This window comes from Petromyzon marinus, chromosome 70 (genome assembly GCF_048934315.1).
Source record: "Petromyzon marinus isolate PM22_M1 ecotype Great Lakes invasive population chromosome 70, UKy_Petmar_22M1.pri1.0, whole genome shotgun sequence".
Classification (NCBI taxonomy): Eukaryota; Metazoa; Chordata; class Hyperoartia; order Petromyzontiformes; family Petromyzontidae; genus Petromyzon; species Petromyzon marinus.
The window spans coordinates 5413139-5432365 of NC_133736.1; the positions used below are offsets into that span (position 1 = coordinate 5413139).

The 19227-nt window shown below is 56.0% G+C and overlaps 1 protein-coding gene across 1 annotated transcript in view; it reads right to left on the minus strand.

Moving 5' to 3' along the window:
• Positions 1-4867: 4867 nt before the first annotated feature.
• LOC116957110 (serine/threonine-protein kinase PAK 3-like) overlaps positions 4868-19227 on the minus strand; it is a 97907-nt gene continuing 83547 nt past the window's right edge. Inside the window, exons 14-16 of the mRNA XM_076055228.1 lie at positions 13985-14181; positions 7998-8135; positions 4868-7465 (exon numbers count right to left, since the gene is read on the minus strand). Coding sequence (XP_075911343.1) covers positions 7379-7465; positions 7998-8135; positions 13985-14181 — 422 coding nt within the window. The 3' untranslated portion in view covers positions 4868-7378. The remainder of the gene's footprint in view (positions 7466-7997; positions 8136-13984; positions 14182-19227) is intronic.

A 19227-nucleotide genomic window follows, 5' to 3' on the forward strand; every position in this document is an offset into this window, starting at 1 on the left:
AGTGTATAGTAGTGTAGTGTATAGTAGTGTAGTGTATAGTAGTGTAGTGTATAGTAGTAAAGTGTATAGTAGTGGTGTAAAGTAGTGTATAGTGTAGTGTATAGTAGTGTAGTGTATAGTAGTGTATAGTGTAGTGTATAGTGTAGTGTATAGTAGTGTAGTGTATAGTAGTGTAGTGTATAGTAGTGTAGTGTATAGTAGTGTAGTAGTGTATAGTTGTGTAGTAGTGTACACAGTAGTAGTGTATAGTAATGTAGAGCTAGAGTCTGTGTACAGCAGTGCATCACGTAGAGTAGTGTAGTGTATAGTAGTGTATAGTGTAGTGTAGTAGTGTATACAGTAGTAGTGTATAGTAATATGTATCATGAGTCTGTGTACAGCAGTGCATCACGTATAGTAGTGTAGTGTATAGTAGTGTAGTGTATAGTAGTGTAGTGTATAGTAATGTATAGTAGTGTAGTGTATAGTAGTGTAGTGTATAGTGGTGTAGTGTATAGTAGTGTAGTGTATAGTAGTGTAGTGTATAGTAGTGTAGTGTATAGTAGTGTAGTGTATAGTAGTGTAGTGTATAGTAGTGTAGTGTATAGTAGTGTAGTGTATAGTAGTGTAGTGTATAGTATTGCATCATGTAGAGTAGTGTAGTGTATAGTAGTGTAGTGTATAGTGTGTTTAGTAGTGTATAGTAGTGTAGTGTATAGTGTAGTGTATAGTAGTGTAGTGCATAGTGTAGTGTAGTAGTGTATAGTGCATAGTAGTGTAGTAGTGTATGGTAGTGTATAGTAGTGTAGTGTATAGTGTAGTGTTTAGTAGTGTATAGTGTAGTGTATAGTAGTGTATAGTGTAGTGTAGTAGTGTATAGTGCATAGTAGTGTACAGTGTAGTGTATAGTAGTGTATAGTAGTGTATAGTGTAGTAGTGAATAGTGCATAGTAGTGTATAGTAGTGTAGTGTATAGTGTAGTAGTGAATAGTGCATAGTAGTGTCACGAGGACAAGCGGATTGAGAAGCAAAGCAACGAAGGAGCAGCAGCAGCAGTGAGGCCTACGCGACCATCTTCACGATGACGGTGATGATGACGACGATGACCATGATGATGATGACGATGATGATGACGACGATGATGACGACGATAATGAGGACGACGATGACCATGATGATGACGACAATGATGATGACGACGCTGACGACGATAATGATGACGACGATGAGGACGACGATGACCATGATGATGATGACAATGATGATGACGATGCTGACGACGATGACGATAATGATGACGATGAGGACGACGATGATGACAACAATGATGACGACGACGCTGACGACGATGACGATAATGATGACGACGATAACGACGACGGTGATCACGACGATGATGACAACAATGATGATGACGACGCTGACGACGATAATGATGATAATGATGACGACGACGATGACCACGATGATGATGACAACAATGATGATGACGACGCTGACGACGATAATGATGACGATGACGAGGACGACGGTGATCACGACGATGATGACAACAATGATGATGACGACGCTGACGACGATAATGATGACGATGACGAGGACGACGGTGATCACGACGATGATGACAACAATGATGATGACGACGCTGACGACGATGACAACAATGATGACGACGGTGATCACGACGACGATGATGATGACAACAATGATGATGACGACGCTGACGACGATAATGATGACGACGACGAGGACGACGGCGATCACGATGACGACAACAATGATGATGATGACGACGGTGATCACGACGATGATGACAATGATGATGACGACGCTGACGACGCTGACGATAATGATGACGACGGTGATGACGACGATGATGATGACGACAACAATGATGATGACGACGCTGACGACGATGACAACAATGATGACGATGGTGATCACGACGATGATGATGACGACAACAATGATGATGACGCTGACGACAATAATGACGGCGACGGTGATCACGACGATGCTGACGACAACAATGATGACGATGCTGACGACGATAATGATGACGACGATGATGACGGTGATCACGACGATGATGACGACAACAATGATGACGATGCTGACGACGATAATGATGACGACGATGACGATGGTGATCACGACGATGCTGACAACAACAATGATGACGATGCTGACGACGATAATGATGACGACGATAATGATGACGACGATGACGACGACGGTGATCACGACGCTGACGATGACGACACCGTCCCTGCCACCTGGCGGTGGCGTTTGCCGTTCGCGTGGGAGGATTCGCGATGCGAATCCGCCAGGCCGCCCCGGTTAACAATGCCGTGCGCATAAGGCGGGGAGCGGCAGCAGCATAGCGGCGAGCCCCGGTTCGAGCCCCCCTCGGGGTCAACACCGGTGACGATTTTCCGAACCGTTCCCGAGCCTCCCCCTAGGTCGACTCGGCCTCAAGTGAGCACTCGGTGCGTATAAAGCATCGCCACGGGGGGAGACAAAGGCGGCCGGGTGCGGCGCCGGACAACCACCACCACAGCGCCGGTAGCCTTCGCGGGTGCTGCTGCTACTCGCTACTGCCCAGCACTTGCCACCCACAGACAAGTTAAACTCTTGTCCCGTTCCGATGACGTACGGAGTCGGAGGAAAAACTCAAAACAACTTTCTGGGTACCGAGGCTCTCCCCCACCCCCCACCACCACCCCCCACCCACCCCACGAGCTATCGTAGCGGCGGTCGTGTCGATACACTTGTCTGCGGTGACAGTGAGGTGTCTTCTCAAAACAGCGGCGCTGCTACTACTACTGCTGCTACTATTACTGCTATTGCTGCTACTGCTGCTGCTGCTACTGCTGCTGCTACTACTGCTGCTGCTACTACTACTGCTGTTACTGCTATTGCTGCTACTACTGCTGCTGCTGCTACTACTGCTGCTGCTACTACTACTACTGCTGTTACTGCTATTGCTGCTACTATTGCTGCTACTACTGCTGCTGCTACTGCTGCTGCTACTACTGCTACTACTACTAATACTGCTACTACTGCTGCTACTGCTGCTGCTGCTACTACTACTTCTGCTACTACTACTGCTGCTGCTACTACTGCTGCTGCTACTACTACTACTGCTGCTACTGCTGCTACTACTGCTGCTACTACTACTGCTGCTACTACTGCTGCTGCTACTACGACTGCTGCTACTACTACAGCTGCTGCTGCTACTGCTGCTACTACTGCTGCTGCTACTACTTCTGCTACTACTGCTGCTACTACTACTGCTGCTACTACTGCTGCTGCTGCTACTACGACTGCTGCTACTACTACAGCTGCTGCTGCTACTGCTGCTACTACTACTGCTGCTACTACTGCTGCTACTACTACTGCCGCTACTACCGCTGCTGCTACTACAGCTGCTGCTGCTACTACTACTGCTTCTGCTACTACTGCTGCTGCTACTACTACTGCTTCTGCTACTACTGCTTCTGCTACTACTCCTGCTGCTACTACCGCTGCTGCTACTGCTGCTGCTACTGCTGCTGCTACTCCTGCTGCTACTACCGCTGCTGCCGCTACTGCCGCTACTGCTACTACCGCTGCTACTACTGCTGCTGCTACTACTACTACTGCTGCTACTACTACTGCTGCTACTACCGCTGCTGCTACTATTGCTGCTAATACTACTACTGCTGCTGCTACTACTGCTGCTACTGCTGCTACTGCTGCTACTACCGCTGCTGCTGCTACTACTGCTGCTGCTACTGCTGCTACTACTGCTGCTACTACTACTGCTGCTGCTACTGCTGCTACTACTGCTGCTACTACTGCTGCTGCTACTGCTGCTACTACTACTGCTGCTGCTACTACTGCTACTACTGCTGCTACTACTACTGCTGCTACTACTACTGCTGTTGCTACTACTACTGCTGCTGCTACTACTACTGCTGCTACTACTGCTGTTGCTGCTGCTGCTACTACTACTACAACTGCTAATACTACTGCTGCTGCTACTACTACTGCTGCTATTATTACTGCTTGAATTATTGCTACTACAACTGCTGCTACTACTGCTGTTGCTACTTCTGCTGCTACTACTACTCCTGCTACTACAACTGCTACTACTACAACTGCTACTACTACAACTGCTACTACTACTGCTACAACTACTACAACTACTACTACTGCTACTACTACAACTGCTACTACTACAACTACTACAACTGCTACAACTACTGCTGCTATTATTACTGCTTGAATTATTGCTACTACAACTGCTGCTACTACTGCTGTTGCTACTTCTGCTGCTACTACTACTCCTGCTACTACTACAACTACTACTACTACAACTGCTACAACTGCTACTACTACTGCTACTACTACAACTACTACAACTGCTACAACTACTACTGCTACTACTCCCACCTCTAAATAAAATTAACGCTCATAACCGCTGTGCACGCGTTACGAGGTTTGGCGGTGAACGGGTTACACAGTCACACCACCACCCACCCACACCACCACCCACACACACCACCACCCACACACACCACCACCACCCACACCACCACCCACACCACTACCCACACACACACCACCACCACCCACACCACCACCCACACACACACCCACCCACCCACACACCACCACCCACACACACATCACCACCCACACACACACCACCACCCACACCACCACCACCCACACCACCACCACCCACACCACCACCCACCCACACCACCACCCACCCACCCACACCACCACACACACACACCACCACCCACACACACACCACCACCCACACACACACCACCACCCACACCACCACCCACACACACATCACCACCCACACACACACCACCACCCACCCACACCACCACCACCCACCCAACCCACTCAACCACACCCACCCACCGCCTCGCGTGCCTTCGTAGACGCCGCTCCTCGCTACTAACAGCGCTTGTCCCCAACAGTCTGCCGCTACACTAACGACGGGGATGCCGTGACGCCGTTCGGCAAGATGAGGTGGATGCCAATGGGCTCTACCCGCTCACTCGCTCGTTCACTCACCCTCTAACCCGCTCACTCACCCGCTCACTCGCCCGCTCACTCACCCGCTCACTCGCCCGCCCACTCACTCGCTCGCTCGCTCACTCGCCCGCTCACTCACCCGCTCACTCACTCGCTCACTCACTCGCCCACTCACTCACTCGCTCACTCACTCACTCACCCGCTCACTCACTCGCTCACCCGCTCACTCGCCCGCTCGCTCACCCGCTCACTCGCCCGCTCACCCGTCCGCTCGCCCGCACGCCGGCTCGCCCAGCACCCCACATCCGGATGGAGTCGGCCGTGGCCGTAGCGAGCGAAAGAAAGAGACAGAGAGAGACACACAGAGAGACAGAAAGAGACAGAGAGAGACACAGAGAGAGAGACAGAGATACACACAGAGAGAGACACACAGAGAGAGACACACAGAGAGACACACAGAGAGAAACAGAGAGATACACAGAGAGACAGATACACAGAGAGACACACAGAGAGAGAGAAAGAGAGAGACAGAGAGAGACAGAAAGAGACAGATAGACAGAGAGACACACAGAGACACACAGAGAGACAGATACACAAAGAGAGACACACACGGAGAGAGAGACACAGAGAGACACACAGAGAGACACACAGAGAGAGACAGACACACAGAGAGACACACAGAGAGACACACACAGAGACACAGAGACACACACAGAGACAGACACACAGAGAGAGATTCTCACAGAGAGACACAGAGAGACACACAGAGAGACACACAGAGAGAGACAGACACACAGAGAGACACACAGAGAGACACAGAGAGAGAGACAGACACACAGAGAGACACACAGAGAGACACAAAGAGAGACACACACAGAGATACAGAGACACACACAGAGACAGACACACAGAGAGAGACACTCACAGAGCGAGAGACAGAGAGAGATACACAGATACACAGAGACAGAGACAGAGAGAGACACACAGAGAGAGAGACAGACAGAGATACACAGAGAGAGAGACACACAGAGAGACACACAGAGAGACACACACACAAAGAGAGACAGAGAGACACACAGAGAGAGACACAGAGAGAGACACACAGAGAGACACACACAGAGAGAGACACACAGAGAGACACACACACACAGAGACACACAGAGAGACACACAGAGATAGACACACACACAGCGAGACACACAGAGAGAGACACAGAGAGAGACACAGAGAGAGACACATAGAGAGAGACACACACACAGAGACACACAGAGAGACACACACAGATAGACACACACACACACAGAGAGAGACACACACAGAGACATAGAGAGACACACACAGAGAGAGAGACACACACACACAGAGACACACAGAGAGACACACACAGATAGACACACACACACATACAGAGACACACAGAGAGAGACACAGAGACACACAGAGAGACACACACAGATAGACACACACACACACAGAGACACACACACAGAGACATAGAGAGACACACAAACAGAGAGAGACACACACACACAGAGAGACACACACACAGAGACACAGAGAGACACACACACAGAGAGACACACACAGAGAGAGAGTAACAGAGGAACAAAAACACAAAAGGCCCGATGTAGAGCCGACGTTTGAACGGCAGAACGTGTGGACGAGCGGCAGGCCCAAGCGACGGCGGCAGGCCCAGGACCACCCACGTGACCCGGGGGGTAACCTCGTCGGCCAACCTCGTCGGCCGTGAAGCGGGGATCGGTTCCGCCGACGACGGATCAGCCGGAGGGAGCTGACGGCCGTGCAGGCCGTTCATGTCGACCCTCCGTCATTGTCATCACCGCCGTCACCATCACCACCACGGTCATCACCATCGTCGTCATCACCGCCACCATCACCACCACGGTCATCACCATCATCGTCATCATCACCATCACCATCACCACCACGGTCATCACCATCATCGTCATCGTCATCATAACCACCATGGTCATCGTCATCGCCACCGCCACCACCACCACCACGGTCATCACCATCATCGTCATCATCACCACCACCACGGTCATCACCATCATCGTCTTCATCACCACCACCACCACGGTCATCACCATCATCGTCATCATCACCTCGCCCGCCATCACCGCCACCACCATCTCCACCATCTCCACCATCGCCACCACCACCACCACCACCATCTCTACCATCATCATCGCCACCACCACCAGCACCATGACCGCCATGACCACCACCACCACCACCACCAACTCCTCCTCCTCCTCCTCTTCCTCCTCTCATGAATCTTCGTCTCGTCACCGCCGTCGCCACCGCCGTGGTGGCCCGTGGCCGCCGCGAGGGCTCAGTGATTGTTCTTGGCGGCCTCCTTGGCGGCGAGGATGAGGGGGGTGAGGCTGGCAAGGGGCTTAGCCAGCTTCAGGAATGGGTGCTGCACACAGACACAGCGACCACGTCTACACTCTCTGTGCGGTGAGTCTGTGGGTCACTGTGTGTGGTGAGTCTGTGGGTCTCTGTGTGTGTGTGAGTCTGTGGGTCTCTGTGTGTGGTGAGTCTGTGGGTGTCTCTGTGTGTGGTGAGTCTGTGTGATGAATCTGTGGGTCACTGTGTGATGAGTCTGTGGGTCACTGTGTGATGAGTCTGTGGGTCTCTGTGTGGTGAGTCTGTGGGTCTCTGTGTGGTGAGTCTGTGGGTCTCTGTGTGGTGAGTCTGTGGGTCTCTGTGTGGTGAGTCTGTGAGTCTCTATGTGATGAGTCTATGGGTCTCTGTGCGGTGAGTCTGTGGGTGTCTCTGTGTGTGGTGAGTCTGTGGGTCTCTGTGTGATGAGTCTGTGGGTCTCTGTGTGGTGAGTCTGTGGGTCTCTGTGTGGTGAGTCTGTGGGTCTGTGTGTGGTGAGTCTGTGGGTCTCTGTGTAGTGAGTCTGTGGGTCTCTGTGTGATGAGTCTGTGGGTCTCTCGGCTCACCTGTAGCAGCTCCTTAGCTGAGCCTCTCTTCTCAACGTCCATCTCGAGGCAGCGGTTGAGGAAGTCTCGGAAGACGCCGGAAAGCTTCTCGGGGTTCTGCAGCTCTGGCGTGCCGTTGGTGGCGATCAGATAGAGCGCCTGTAGGGGACGTGGGGGGCGGGGGGGGCACGGGGGAATCACGGGGGGAAGGGCACGCGCAGACACTCGCCCACCCGCTCAATCACACACAACAACAACAACAACCGCCATTCGCCACTAAGTGGCGGTGACGTCACCACGATGCTTGTGCCAGACCACGTGCACGTTGAGGCTGCCACGTGAAGTGTCGAACGCTCGCTGGCAGGAGGTCACGGGGCAGACCCAGCAGGTGCCACGGGTCGACTGACTGAGATGACTGGCTGATGCACCACCTGTGCCCCCCTACTGTGCCAACCCGCTGTGCTTTAGCCACCCGGCGCTCCGCTCGTTGTTGTGAGCGTCGCTCCTCCGCCCTCCGTTGTTGTTGGAAGGCGACTGCCTCCAACTGCCCAGTAGCAGCGTCCTTCACGAGCCTCCTCCACAGAGGCCGATCTTGACGCCGCTGGTACCGGTCATCGGCAAGTCCACTCAGCTCCACGTCCTCCTGTACCACATCACTCCATCTCTTCTCTAGCCCGTGCCGCGCCCGTTTAGCCCCCTCGATCCGGCCAAACAAAAGCTGATTCGGCATGCGGTGGCTGGGCATGCGGGCTACATGACCCAGCCAACGCAGCCTTGCCTGCTGGAGGAGCTCACCGATGGGACCTTGCCCAGATCTTTCAAGGATTTGTGAGCTCCTCACACAATCCAGCCTGGTTAAACCCAGGATGGATCGTAGGCAGGCTAGCCTAAATGTTTCTAACCAGCAAAGATGTTCCATTAGGGGGGTCCACGTTTTGCCAGCGTAGAGAAGGGAGGGAATGACCGTGGCCGAGAAGACCTGAAGCTTACTGCGGAGCGACAGACCAGGTAGCTTCCACACAGCGTTACGCAACCGATGAAAAGATATTGCCGCTCGACTGATTCGGAGTGAGACCTCTGCTGTTAAACTGGAGCCGGTCATAAGCATACTGCCCATGTATGGGAAACTCTCCACTCTCTCCACAACTGCCCCATCACCGATTGGGAGTTGTGGGGGTGGAGTGTCTGATGGTACAAAATACCCAGGCAGGTGTTTAGTTTTGGTGGGGCTGATGGTAAGGCCCCATCTCTTAGTGGCACGCTCCAGTCTCAGCAGCAGCATCTCCAACTCCTCCTCTGAATGAGCAGCTATTACCAAAGCATCGGCATACATAACGTGGTTGAGCAATAGGGAGCCATCCCTTGACTGCACCTGGGCATCGATCAGCCTCCCATTATATCTGTACCATATGGAGATTCCCCCGGTACAGCTATTGAAGGTTTCACGAACTACGTGGTCAAAATAGATGTTAAATAAAGTGGGAGCCAGAGGACATCCCTGTCGCACCCCAAGGTGTACAGTGAATGGCTCTGACTCCCGGCCACGTAGTTTTACCCGGGCCCGCTCACCATTATGAAGGTCCTTAACGATCGTGAGCAGAGGGTCAGGTACTCCAAAAGCATGAAGAACAACCCAGAGCCCAGGCCTACTGATGGTATCATAGGCCTTGACCAGGTCAATAAAGCAGAGATGTAGGTCTTGCTGGAATTCCCTACACCTCTGCTGTAGCAGACGGACAGAAAATATGGCATCTGTGCAGGACCGCCATTTTCTGAAACCACATTGGGGCTCCGCAAGCCTCTCCTCAGCGTGCCTGGCAAGGCAATGTTGAATAATCCTTGCCAGGACCTTTCCCGGCACAATGAGGAGTGAGATGCCCCTGTAGTTGTTACAGTCAGTGCGGTCCCCCTTCTTAAAGATGGGGACCACCAGGGCATCCTTCCAATCCTGCGGAACCCGTCCAGTGGTCCAGACTGTGGTTATGATGTAATATAGGGCAGTCTGTGCACAAACGCCACCCTCCCTCAGCATTTTGCTTGGGAGATCATCTCTGCCCGCTGCCTTTCCTGGTCTCAGACTCTGGATCACCTTCAGTACTTCCTCAACAGATGGCACCTCAGCTAGCCACTCACAGGGGGTGACTTCTTCCAATATTTGAGGCACAGCAGCCTCAGCAGGGTCATCCCCACTTTGTGCCACGATGTTTTCTTGGCTGAGGGATTTTCCCTCCCCCAGGACCTCACAGAAATGCTCAGCAAATCTGCAAACCTGTTCCTGGGGGTCGGAGATTGGATCACCGTTTTTTCCCCTAATGATGGTAATAAGTGTGGCGCTGCAGGTTACTTTTTTGATGGAGTTAAATAGAGATTTGTGATCGCGGGCCACTGAGGCAGACTCCATCTCCTCAGCAACCCGCGACCACCACCCATCCTTGCAGCGCCTCACGGTTCTTCGAACCTCCGAGCGAAGGCTGCGGTAAGCCTCCTCATTCTCTGACGTGGGATTCTGTAGTCGATGACAGTGGGCCTGTCGCTTTATCTCAACTATCCTGAACACCTCCTCTGTCAGTCAGGGTCTCTGGGGGTGTCTGGACCGCGTACCCAAAGCAGCCAATGCAGCTGCATGAGTCACAGTCCTAAACCTCGCCCATTACCCTCGATATCAGGAGGAGTGGGGGACGATGCCAACCCCAGCCACAGGCGATGATGAAATTCTCGCTTACAACTTTCATCAGATAACTGAGACAAGGCCACTTTAGGTTGGAATGGGGTCCTGGGTGTACACCCACCACCGGAGCGGGAGAATGGCAGGCGCATCTTACAGATGACAAGTCGATGCTCAGAGGGCAGATCTGCTCCACGGTAGGTCCTGGTGTCAAGGACATGGGCCCGCATCCGCTGGTCCGTCACTATGTAGTCCAGCAGATGTTCTTGCTTGGACCCGGCATGCATCCATGATGTTGTGTGGATGCGCCGATGCCGGAACAGCGTGTTGGTAATTACAAGCCCATGGGCTGCACAAAAATCTAGCAGCCTCCTACCGTTGTTATTGAGCTGATCTGGCCCATGTCCTCCGATCACTCCAGACCAGGTGCCAGCATCATGACCCACTCGGGCATTGAAGTCACTCAACAAGATGACTCTATCCCGAGGGGCCACTTTAGCCAGCACCTGTGACAGGAGGTCATAGAAGGCATCTGACTCATCGGCTTTGCCTGCATCCCTCCACGGATGTTCGTCTTCGGTGGGGGCATAAGTAACCACGACCACCATTCCTCACCTCCGATTGATGGGAAGGCGATCCCAAAGTAGCCTGGAGCTTACAGCTTCCCACACCTCACCGTCACGCTCCCACGCCCCCTTCATTCTTTTGTTCAAAAGAAGAGCCACACCCTGTTGTTTGGCAGTCTGCTGCCCCGAGTAGAGGACTGTCCACCCCTCATGGTGGCAGGAGCCAGAACCGGTCCACCGGACCTCCTGAATGCCACAGAGATCCAGGCGGTACCGGTCCAGCTCCTGACAGAGGAGTGGCAGCCTCTCCTCCGCAGTGAGCATTCGAACATTCCACGTGGCCACACGTAGTGGCTTTTCGTTGTTTTTGGAGGAGCCCCAAGGGTAGAGATTCAATCTCCTGGCTCCGCCAATTGGGGTTTGGCCAGGAGACGTCATAGACGCCTGTCCCCCCGGGCCTCCGGCACAAGCTTATTAGTTAGATATTTTAGACGTGGTTTAGTGGTAAATTTTTGAAGGTGGAGGGGTTACCAGCCCCTCGCACCCGTCCAGAGCCCCTGTTTAGCCCCTGTGGTGGTCACAACAGAGTTGCCCGTCCGGCACCACTCTCACACACACTCACTCACTCACCTGCCACACACACACACACTCAGTCAACACACCCACTCACCCAGCCACTCATTCACACAAACACAGTCACCCACCTCGCCCACTCACTTACTCACCCATCCATCCACTCACTCACCCACTCACTCACTCACTCTCCCACCCAACCACTCACCCACCCAATCACTCACACACTCACCCACCCACCCACTCACCACCCACCCACCCAACCACCTCAACCAAACCACCCACCAACCACTCCACCACCACCTACTCACCCTCATCACCCACCACCCCACTCACACTCACTCACCACCCACTCACCCACTCCACTCACTACTTACTCACATCCACTCACCCACCCATCCACTCACCCACTCACTCACTCACTCACCACCACCACTCACCCACCCAACCACTCACACTACTCACCCACCCACCCACTAACCACCCACCCACCCAACCACTCAACCACCACTCACCCACCCAACCAACCACTCACCCACCCTGACTCACTCACCCCCACCCACTCCTCACCCACCCATCCACCCACTCATTCACCCCACCCACCCCACCTACTCACTCACCCACAACCCACCCACCACCACTCACTCACCAACTCACTCACTCACTCCAACCCCCAACCCACTCCACCCTCCAACCCACTCACTCACCCACCCACCCATCAACCCTCACTCACTCACTCACCCACTCACCACCCATCCACTCACCCACTCACTCACTCACTCACCCACCCAACCACTACTCACCCCAACCACTCACACACTCCCCACCACCCACCCACTCAACCACTCACCCACCCACCCAACCCAACCACTCAACCAACCACTCACCCAACCAACCAACCACTCACCCACCTACTCACTCACCCACCAACCCACTCCCTCACCCACCCATCCACCCACTCATTCACCCACCCACCCACCTACTCACTCACCCACCAACCCACCCACCCACCAACCCACTCACTCACCCACCCACCAACCCACTCACTCACCCACCCCACCAACCCACCCACCCCACCAACCCACTCACTCACCCCACCCACCCACCCATCAATCACCCACTCACTCACTCACCCTCCACTCACCCTACTCACACTCACTCACTCACTCACTCACCCAACCACTCACCCACCCAACCACTCACACACTCCCCCACCCACCCACTCAACACCACCCACCCACCCACACCAACAACTCAACCAACCACTCACCCACCCAACCAACCACTCACCCACCTACTCACTCACCCACCAACCCACTCCCTCACCCACCCATCCACCCACTCATTCACCCACCCACCCACCTACTCACTCACCCACCAACCCACCCACCCACCAACCCACTCACTCACCCACCCACCAACCCACTCACTCACCCACCCACCAACCCACCCACCCACCAACCCACTCACTCACCCACCCACCCACCCATCAACCCACTCACTCACTCACCCACTCACCCACCCATCCACTCACCCACTCACTCACTCACTCACCCACCCAACCACTCACCCACCCAACCACTCACACACTCCCCCACCCACCCACTCAACCACCCACCCACCCACCCAACCACTCAACCAACCACTCACCCACCCAACCAACCACTCACCCACCTACTCACTCACCCACCAACCCACTCCCTCACCCACCCATCCACCCACTCACTCACTCACCCACCCAACCACTCACTCACTCACCCACCCACTCACTCACTCACCCACTCACTTACTCACTCACCCACTCACCCACCCATCCACTCACCCACTCACTCACTCACCCACCCAACCACTCACCCACCCAACCACTCACACACTCACCCACCCACCCACCCACTCACCCACCCACCCACTCAACCACCCACCCACCCAACCACTCAACCAACCACTCACCCACCCAACCAACCACTCACCCACCTACTCACTCACCCACCAACCCACTCCCTCACCCACCCATCCACCCACTCACTCACTCACCCACCCAACCACTCACTCACTCACCCACCCACTCACTCACTCACCCACTCACTTACTCACTCACCCAATCACCCACCCATCCACTCACCCACTCACTCACTCACTCACCCACCCACCCACCAACCCACCCACCGACCCACCCACCCACCCACCCACCCCACCCCACTGACCCTGAGCGGGTTCTCGTTGAGGTATGGAGGCTCTCCCTCCACCATCTCGATGGCCATGATGCCCAGGCTCCAGACGTCCACCTTGGGCCCGTAGGCCTTGCGTGTCACCACCTCGGGCGCCATCCAGTAGGGGGTGCCAACCATGGTGCTGCGCTTGCTCTGCTCCGGCGTGATCTGGGCGCAGAAGCCAAAGTCCGCTGCTCGCACGGACACACACACACACAGACACACACACACACACACACAGACACACACACACAGACACACACACACAGACACACACACACACACACAGACACACACACACACAGACACACACAGACACAGACACACACACACACAGACACACACACACACACAGACACACACACACACACACAGACACACACACTGACACACACACACACAGACACACACACACGCACGGACACACACACACGCATAGACACACGCACAGACACACACACGCACAGACACACACACACAGACACACACACACAGACACACACACACACACAGACACACACACACAGACACACACACACACAGACACACACACACACACACAGACACACACACACACAGACACACACACAGACACACACACACAGACACACACACACACAGACACACACAGACACACACACACACAGACACACACACACACAGACACACACACACAGACACACACACACACAGACACACACAGACACACACACACACAGACACACACACACACACACAGACACACACACACACAGACACACACACACACAGACACACACACACACACACAGACACACACACACACAGACACACACACACACAGACACACACACACAGACACACACACACACAGACACACACGCACAGACACACACACGCACAGAAACACACACACACAGACACACACACACGCACGGACACACACACACGCATAGACACACACACACGGACACACACACACACACGGACACACACACACACACACGGACACACACACGCACAGACACACACACACACAGACACACACACACACACAGACACACACACACACGCACGGACACACACACGCACAGACACACACACACACAGACACACACACACACACAGACACACACACACACGCACGGACACACACACGCACGGACACACACACACACAGACACACACGCACAGACACACGCACACGCACAGACACACGCACACGCACAGACACACGCACACGCACAGACACACGCACACAGACACACACACACGCACAGACACACACACACACAGACACACACACGCACAGACACACACACAAGCATAGACACACGCACACGCACAGACACACACACGCACAGACACACACACGCACAGACACACACAGAAACACACACGCACACAGACACACACAGACACACACACACACAGACACACACACACACACACAGACACACACACACACAGACACACACACACACAGACACACACACACACACACAGACACACACACACGCACGGACACACACACACGCATAGACACACACACACGGACACACACACACACACGGACACACACACACACGCACAGAAACACACACACACAGACACACACACACGCACGGACACACACACACGCATAGACACACACACACGGACACACACACACACACGGACACACACACACACACACGGACACACACACGCACAGACACACACACACACAGACACACACACACACACAGACACACACACACACGCACGGACACACACACGCACAGACACACACACACACAGACACACACACACACACAGACACACACACACACGCACGGACACACACACGCACGGACACACACACACACAGACACACACGCACAGACACACGCACACGCACAGACACACGCACACGCACAGACACACGCACACGCACAGACACACGCACACAGACACACACACACGCACAGACACACACACACACAGACACACACACGCACAGACACACACACAAGCATAGACACACGCACACGCACAGACACACACACGCACAGACACACACACGCACAGACACACACAGAAACACACACGCACGGGCACGTACAGACATACACACACACGGGCACGCACGGGCACACACTCGCACGGATACGCACACGCACGGACACACACACGCACGGACACACACGCACACACGGGCACACACGCACGCACAGACACACACGCACGGACACACACGCACGCACGGGCATGCACGCAAGGGCACGCACGGGCACACACTCGCACGGATATACACACGCACGGACACACGCACAGACACACACACGCACAGACACACACACACACACACAGACAGACACACACACACAGACACACACACACGCACAGACACACACACACGCACAGACACACACACAGACACACACACGCACAGACACACACACACAAACACACACACACGCACAGACACACGCACAGACACACAGACACACACACGCACAGACACACACACAGACACACACACACGCACAGACACACACGCACAGACACACGCACACACGTTGTGGTTATCATTGTCGTTGTGATTGTCGTTATCGTCGTGGTTACCGCTGCTACGGTAACAGCACGGCCCCAGCACGGTTCAGATGCGGCAGTGGAAAAATTAACCAAGTGGGTTGTGGGACGGGGAGGGGGTGATGGTGGGGGGGTGATGGTGGGGGGTGATGGTGGGGGGGTGATGGTGGGGGGGTGATGGTGGGGTGATGATTGGGTGGGAGGGTGATGGTGGGGTGGGGGAGTGATGATGGTGGGGGGGGTGATGGTGGGGGGGTGATGGTGGGGCGGGTGATGGTGGGGCGGTGATGGTGGGGTGATGGTGAGGTGATGGTGGGGGGTGATGGTGGGGGGGTGATGGTGGGGGGTGATGGTGGGGGGGTGATGGTGGGGTGGAGGGTGATGGTGGGTGGGGTGATGGTGGGGGGTGATGGTGGGGGGGTGATGGTGAGGGGGTGATGGTGGGGTGGGGGGTGATGGTGGTGGGGTGATGGTGGGGTGGGGTGATGATGGGGTGGGGTGATGGTGGGGGGGGTGATGGTAGGGGGGTGATGGTGGGGTGGGGGGTGATGGTGGTGGGTGATGGTGGGGGGGTGATGATGGGGGGGGGTGATGGTGGGGGGGTGATGGTGGGGGGGTGATGGTGGGGGGGTGATGGTGGGGGGGTGATGGTGGGGCGGGTGATGGTGGGGCGGTGATGGTGGGGGGGTGATGGTGGTGGGGTGATGGTGGGGGGTGATGGTGGGGGGGTGATGGTGGGGGGGTGATGGTGGGGGGTGATGGTGGGGGGGTGATGGTGGGGTGGAGGGTGATGGTGGGTGGGGTGATGGTGGGGGGTGATGGTGGGGGGGTGATGGTGAGGGGGTGATGGTGGGGTGATGGTGGGGTGATGGTGGGGGGTGATGGTGGGGGGGTGATGGTAGGGGGGTGATGGTGGGGTGGGGGGTGATGGTGGTGGGGTGATGGTGGGGGGGTGATGATGGGGTGGGGTGATGGTGGGGGGGTGATGGTGGGGGGGTGATGGTGGGGGGGTGATGGTGGGGGGGTGATGATTGGGTGGGGTGATGGTGGGGGGGTGATGGTGGGGGGGTGATGGTGGGGTGATGATTGGGTGGGGTGATGATTGGGTGGGGGGGTGATGGTGGGGTGGGGGAGTGATGATGGTGGGGGGGGGTGATGGTGGGGGGGTGATGGTGGGGGGGGGTGATGGTGGGGTGATGGTGGGGTGATGGTGGGGGGGTGATGGTGGGGGGGTGATGGTGGGGGGTGATGGTGGGGGGGTGATGGTGGGGGGGTGATGGTGGGGTGGAGGGTGATGGTGGGTGGGGTGATGGTGGGGGGTGATGGTGGGGGGGTGATGGTGGGGTGATGGTGGGGTGATGGTGGGGTGATGGTGGGGGGGTGATGGTGGGGTGATGGTGGGGGGTGATGGTGGGGGGTGATGTTGGGGGGGTGATGGTGGGGGGTGATGGTGGGGGGTGATGTTGGGGGGGTGATGGTGGGGGGGTGATGGTGGGGTGATGGTGGGGTGATGGTGGGGGGGTGATGGTGGGGTGATGGTGGGGGGTGATGGTGGGGGGTGATGTTGGGGGGGTGATGGTGGGGGGGTGATGGTGGGGGGTGATGTTGGGGGGGTGATGGTGGGGGGTGATGGTGGGGGGGGTGATGGTGGGGTGGGGGGTGATGGTGGTGGGGTGATGGTGGGGGGGTGATGATGGGGTGGGGTGATGGTGTGGGGGTGATGGTGGGGGGGTGATGGTGGGGGGGTGATGGTGGGGGGGTGATGATGGGGTGGGGTGATGGTGGGGGGGTGATGGTGGGGGGGTGATGGTGGGGTGATGATTGGGTGGGGGGGTGATGGTGGGGTGGGGTGATGGTGGGGGGTGATGGTGGGGGGGTGATGGTGGGGGAGGTGATGGTGGGGGGGTGATGGTGGGATGATGGTGGGGTGATGGTGGGGGGTGATGGTGGGGGGGTGATGGTGGGGGGTGATGGTGGGGGGGTGATGGTGGGGTGATGGTGGGGTGATGGTGGGGGGTGATGGTGGGGGGGTGATGGTGGGGAGGTGATGGTGGGGGGTGATGGTGGGGGGGTGATGGTGGGGGGGTGATGGTGGGGGGGTGATGGTGGGGTGGGGGGTGATGGTGGTGGGGTGATGGTGGGGGGGTGATGATGGGGTGGGGTGATGGTGGGGGGGTGATGGTGGGGGGTTGATGGTGGGGGGGTGATGATGGGGTGGGGTGATGGTGGGGGGGTGATGGTGGGGTGATGATTGGGTGGGGGGGTGATGGTGGGGTGGGGGAGTGATGATGGTGGGGGGGTGATGGTGGGGGGGTGATGGTGGGGGGGGTGATGGTGGGGGGGTGATGGTGGGGGGTGATGGTGGGTGGGGTGATGGTGGGGGGTGATGGTGGGGGGGTAATGGTGGGGGGGTGATGGTGGGGGGTGATGGTGGGGGGTGATGGTGGAGGGGTGATGGTGGGGGGGGGGTGATGGTGGGGTGGGGGGTGATGGTGGGTGGGGTGATGGTGGGGGGGTGATGATGGGGTGGGGTGATGGTGGGGGGGTGACAGTGGGGGGGTGATGGTGGAGGGGTGATGGTGGGGGGGTGATGATGGGGTGGGGTGACGGTGGGGGGGTGATGGTGGGGGGGGTGATGGTGGGGGGGTGATGGTGGGGTGATGGTGGGGTGATGGTGGGGGGTG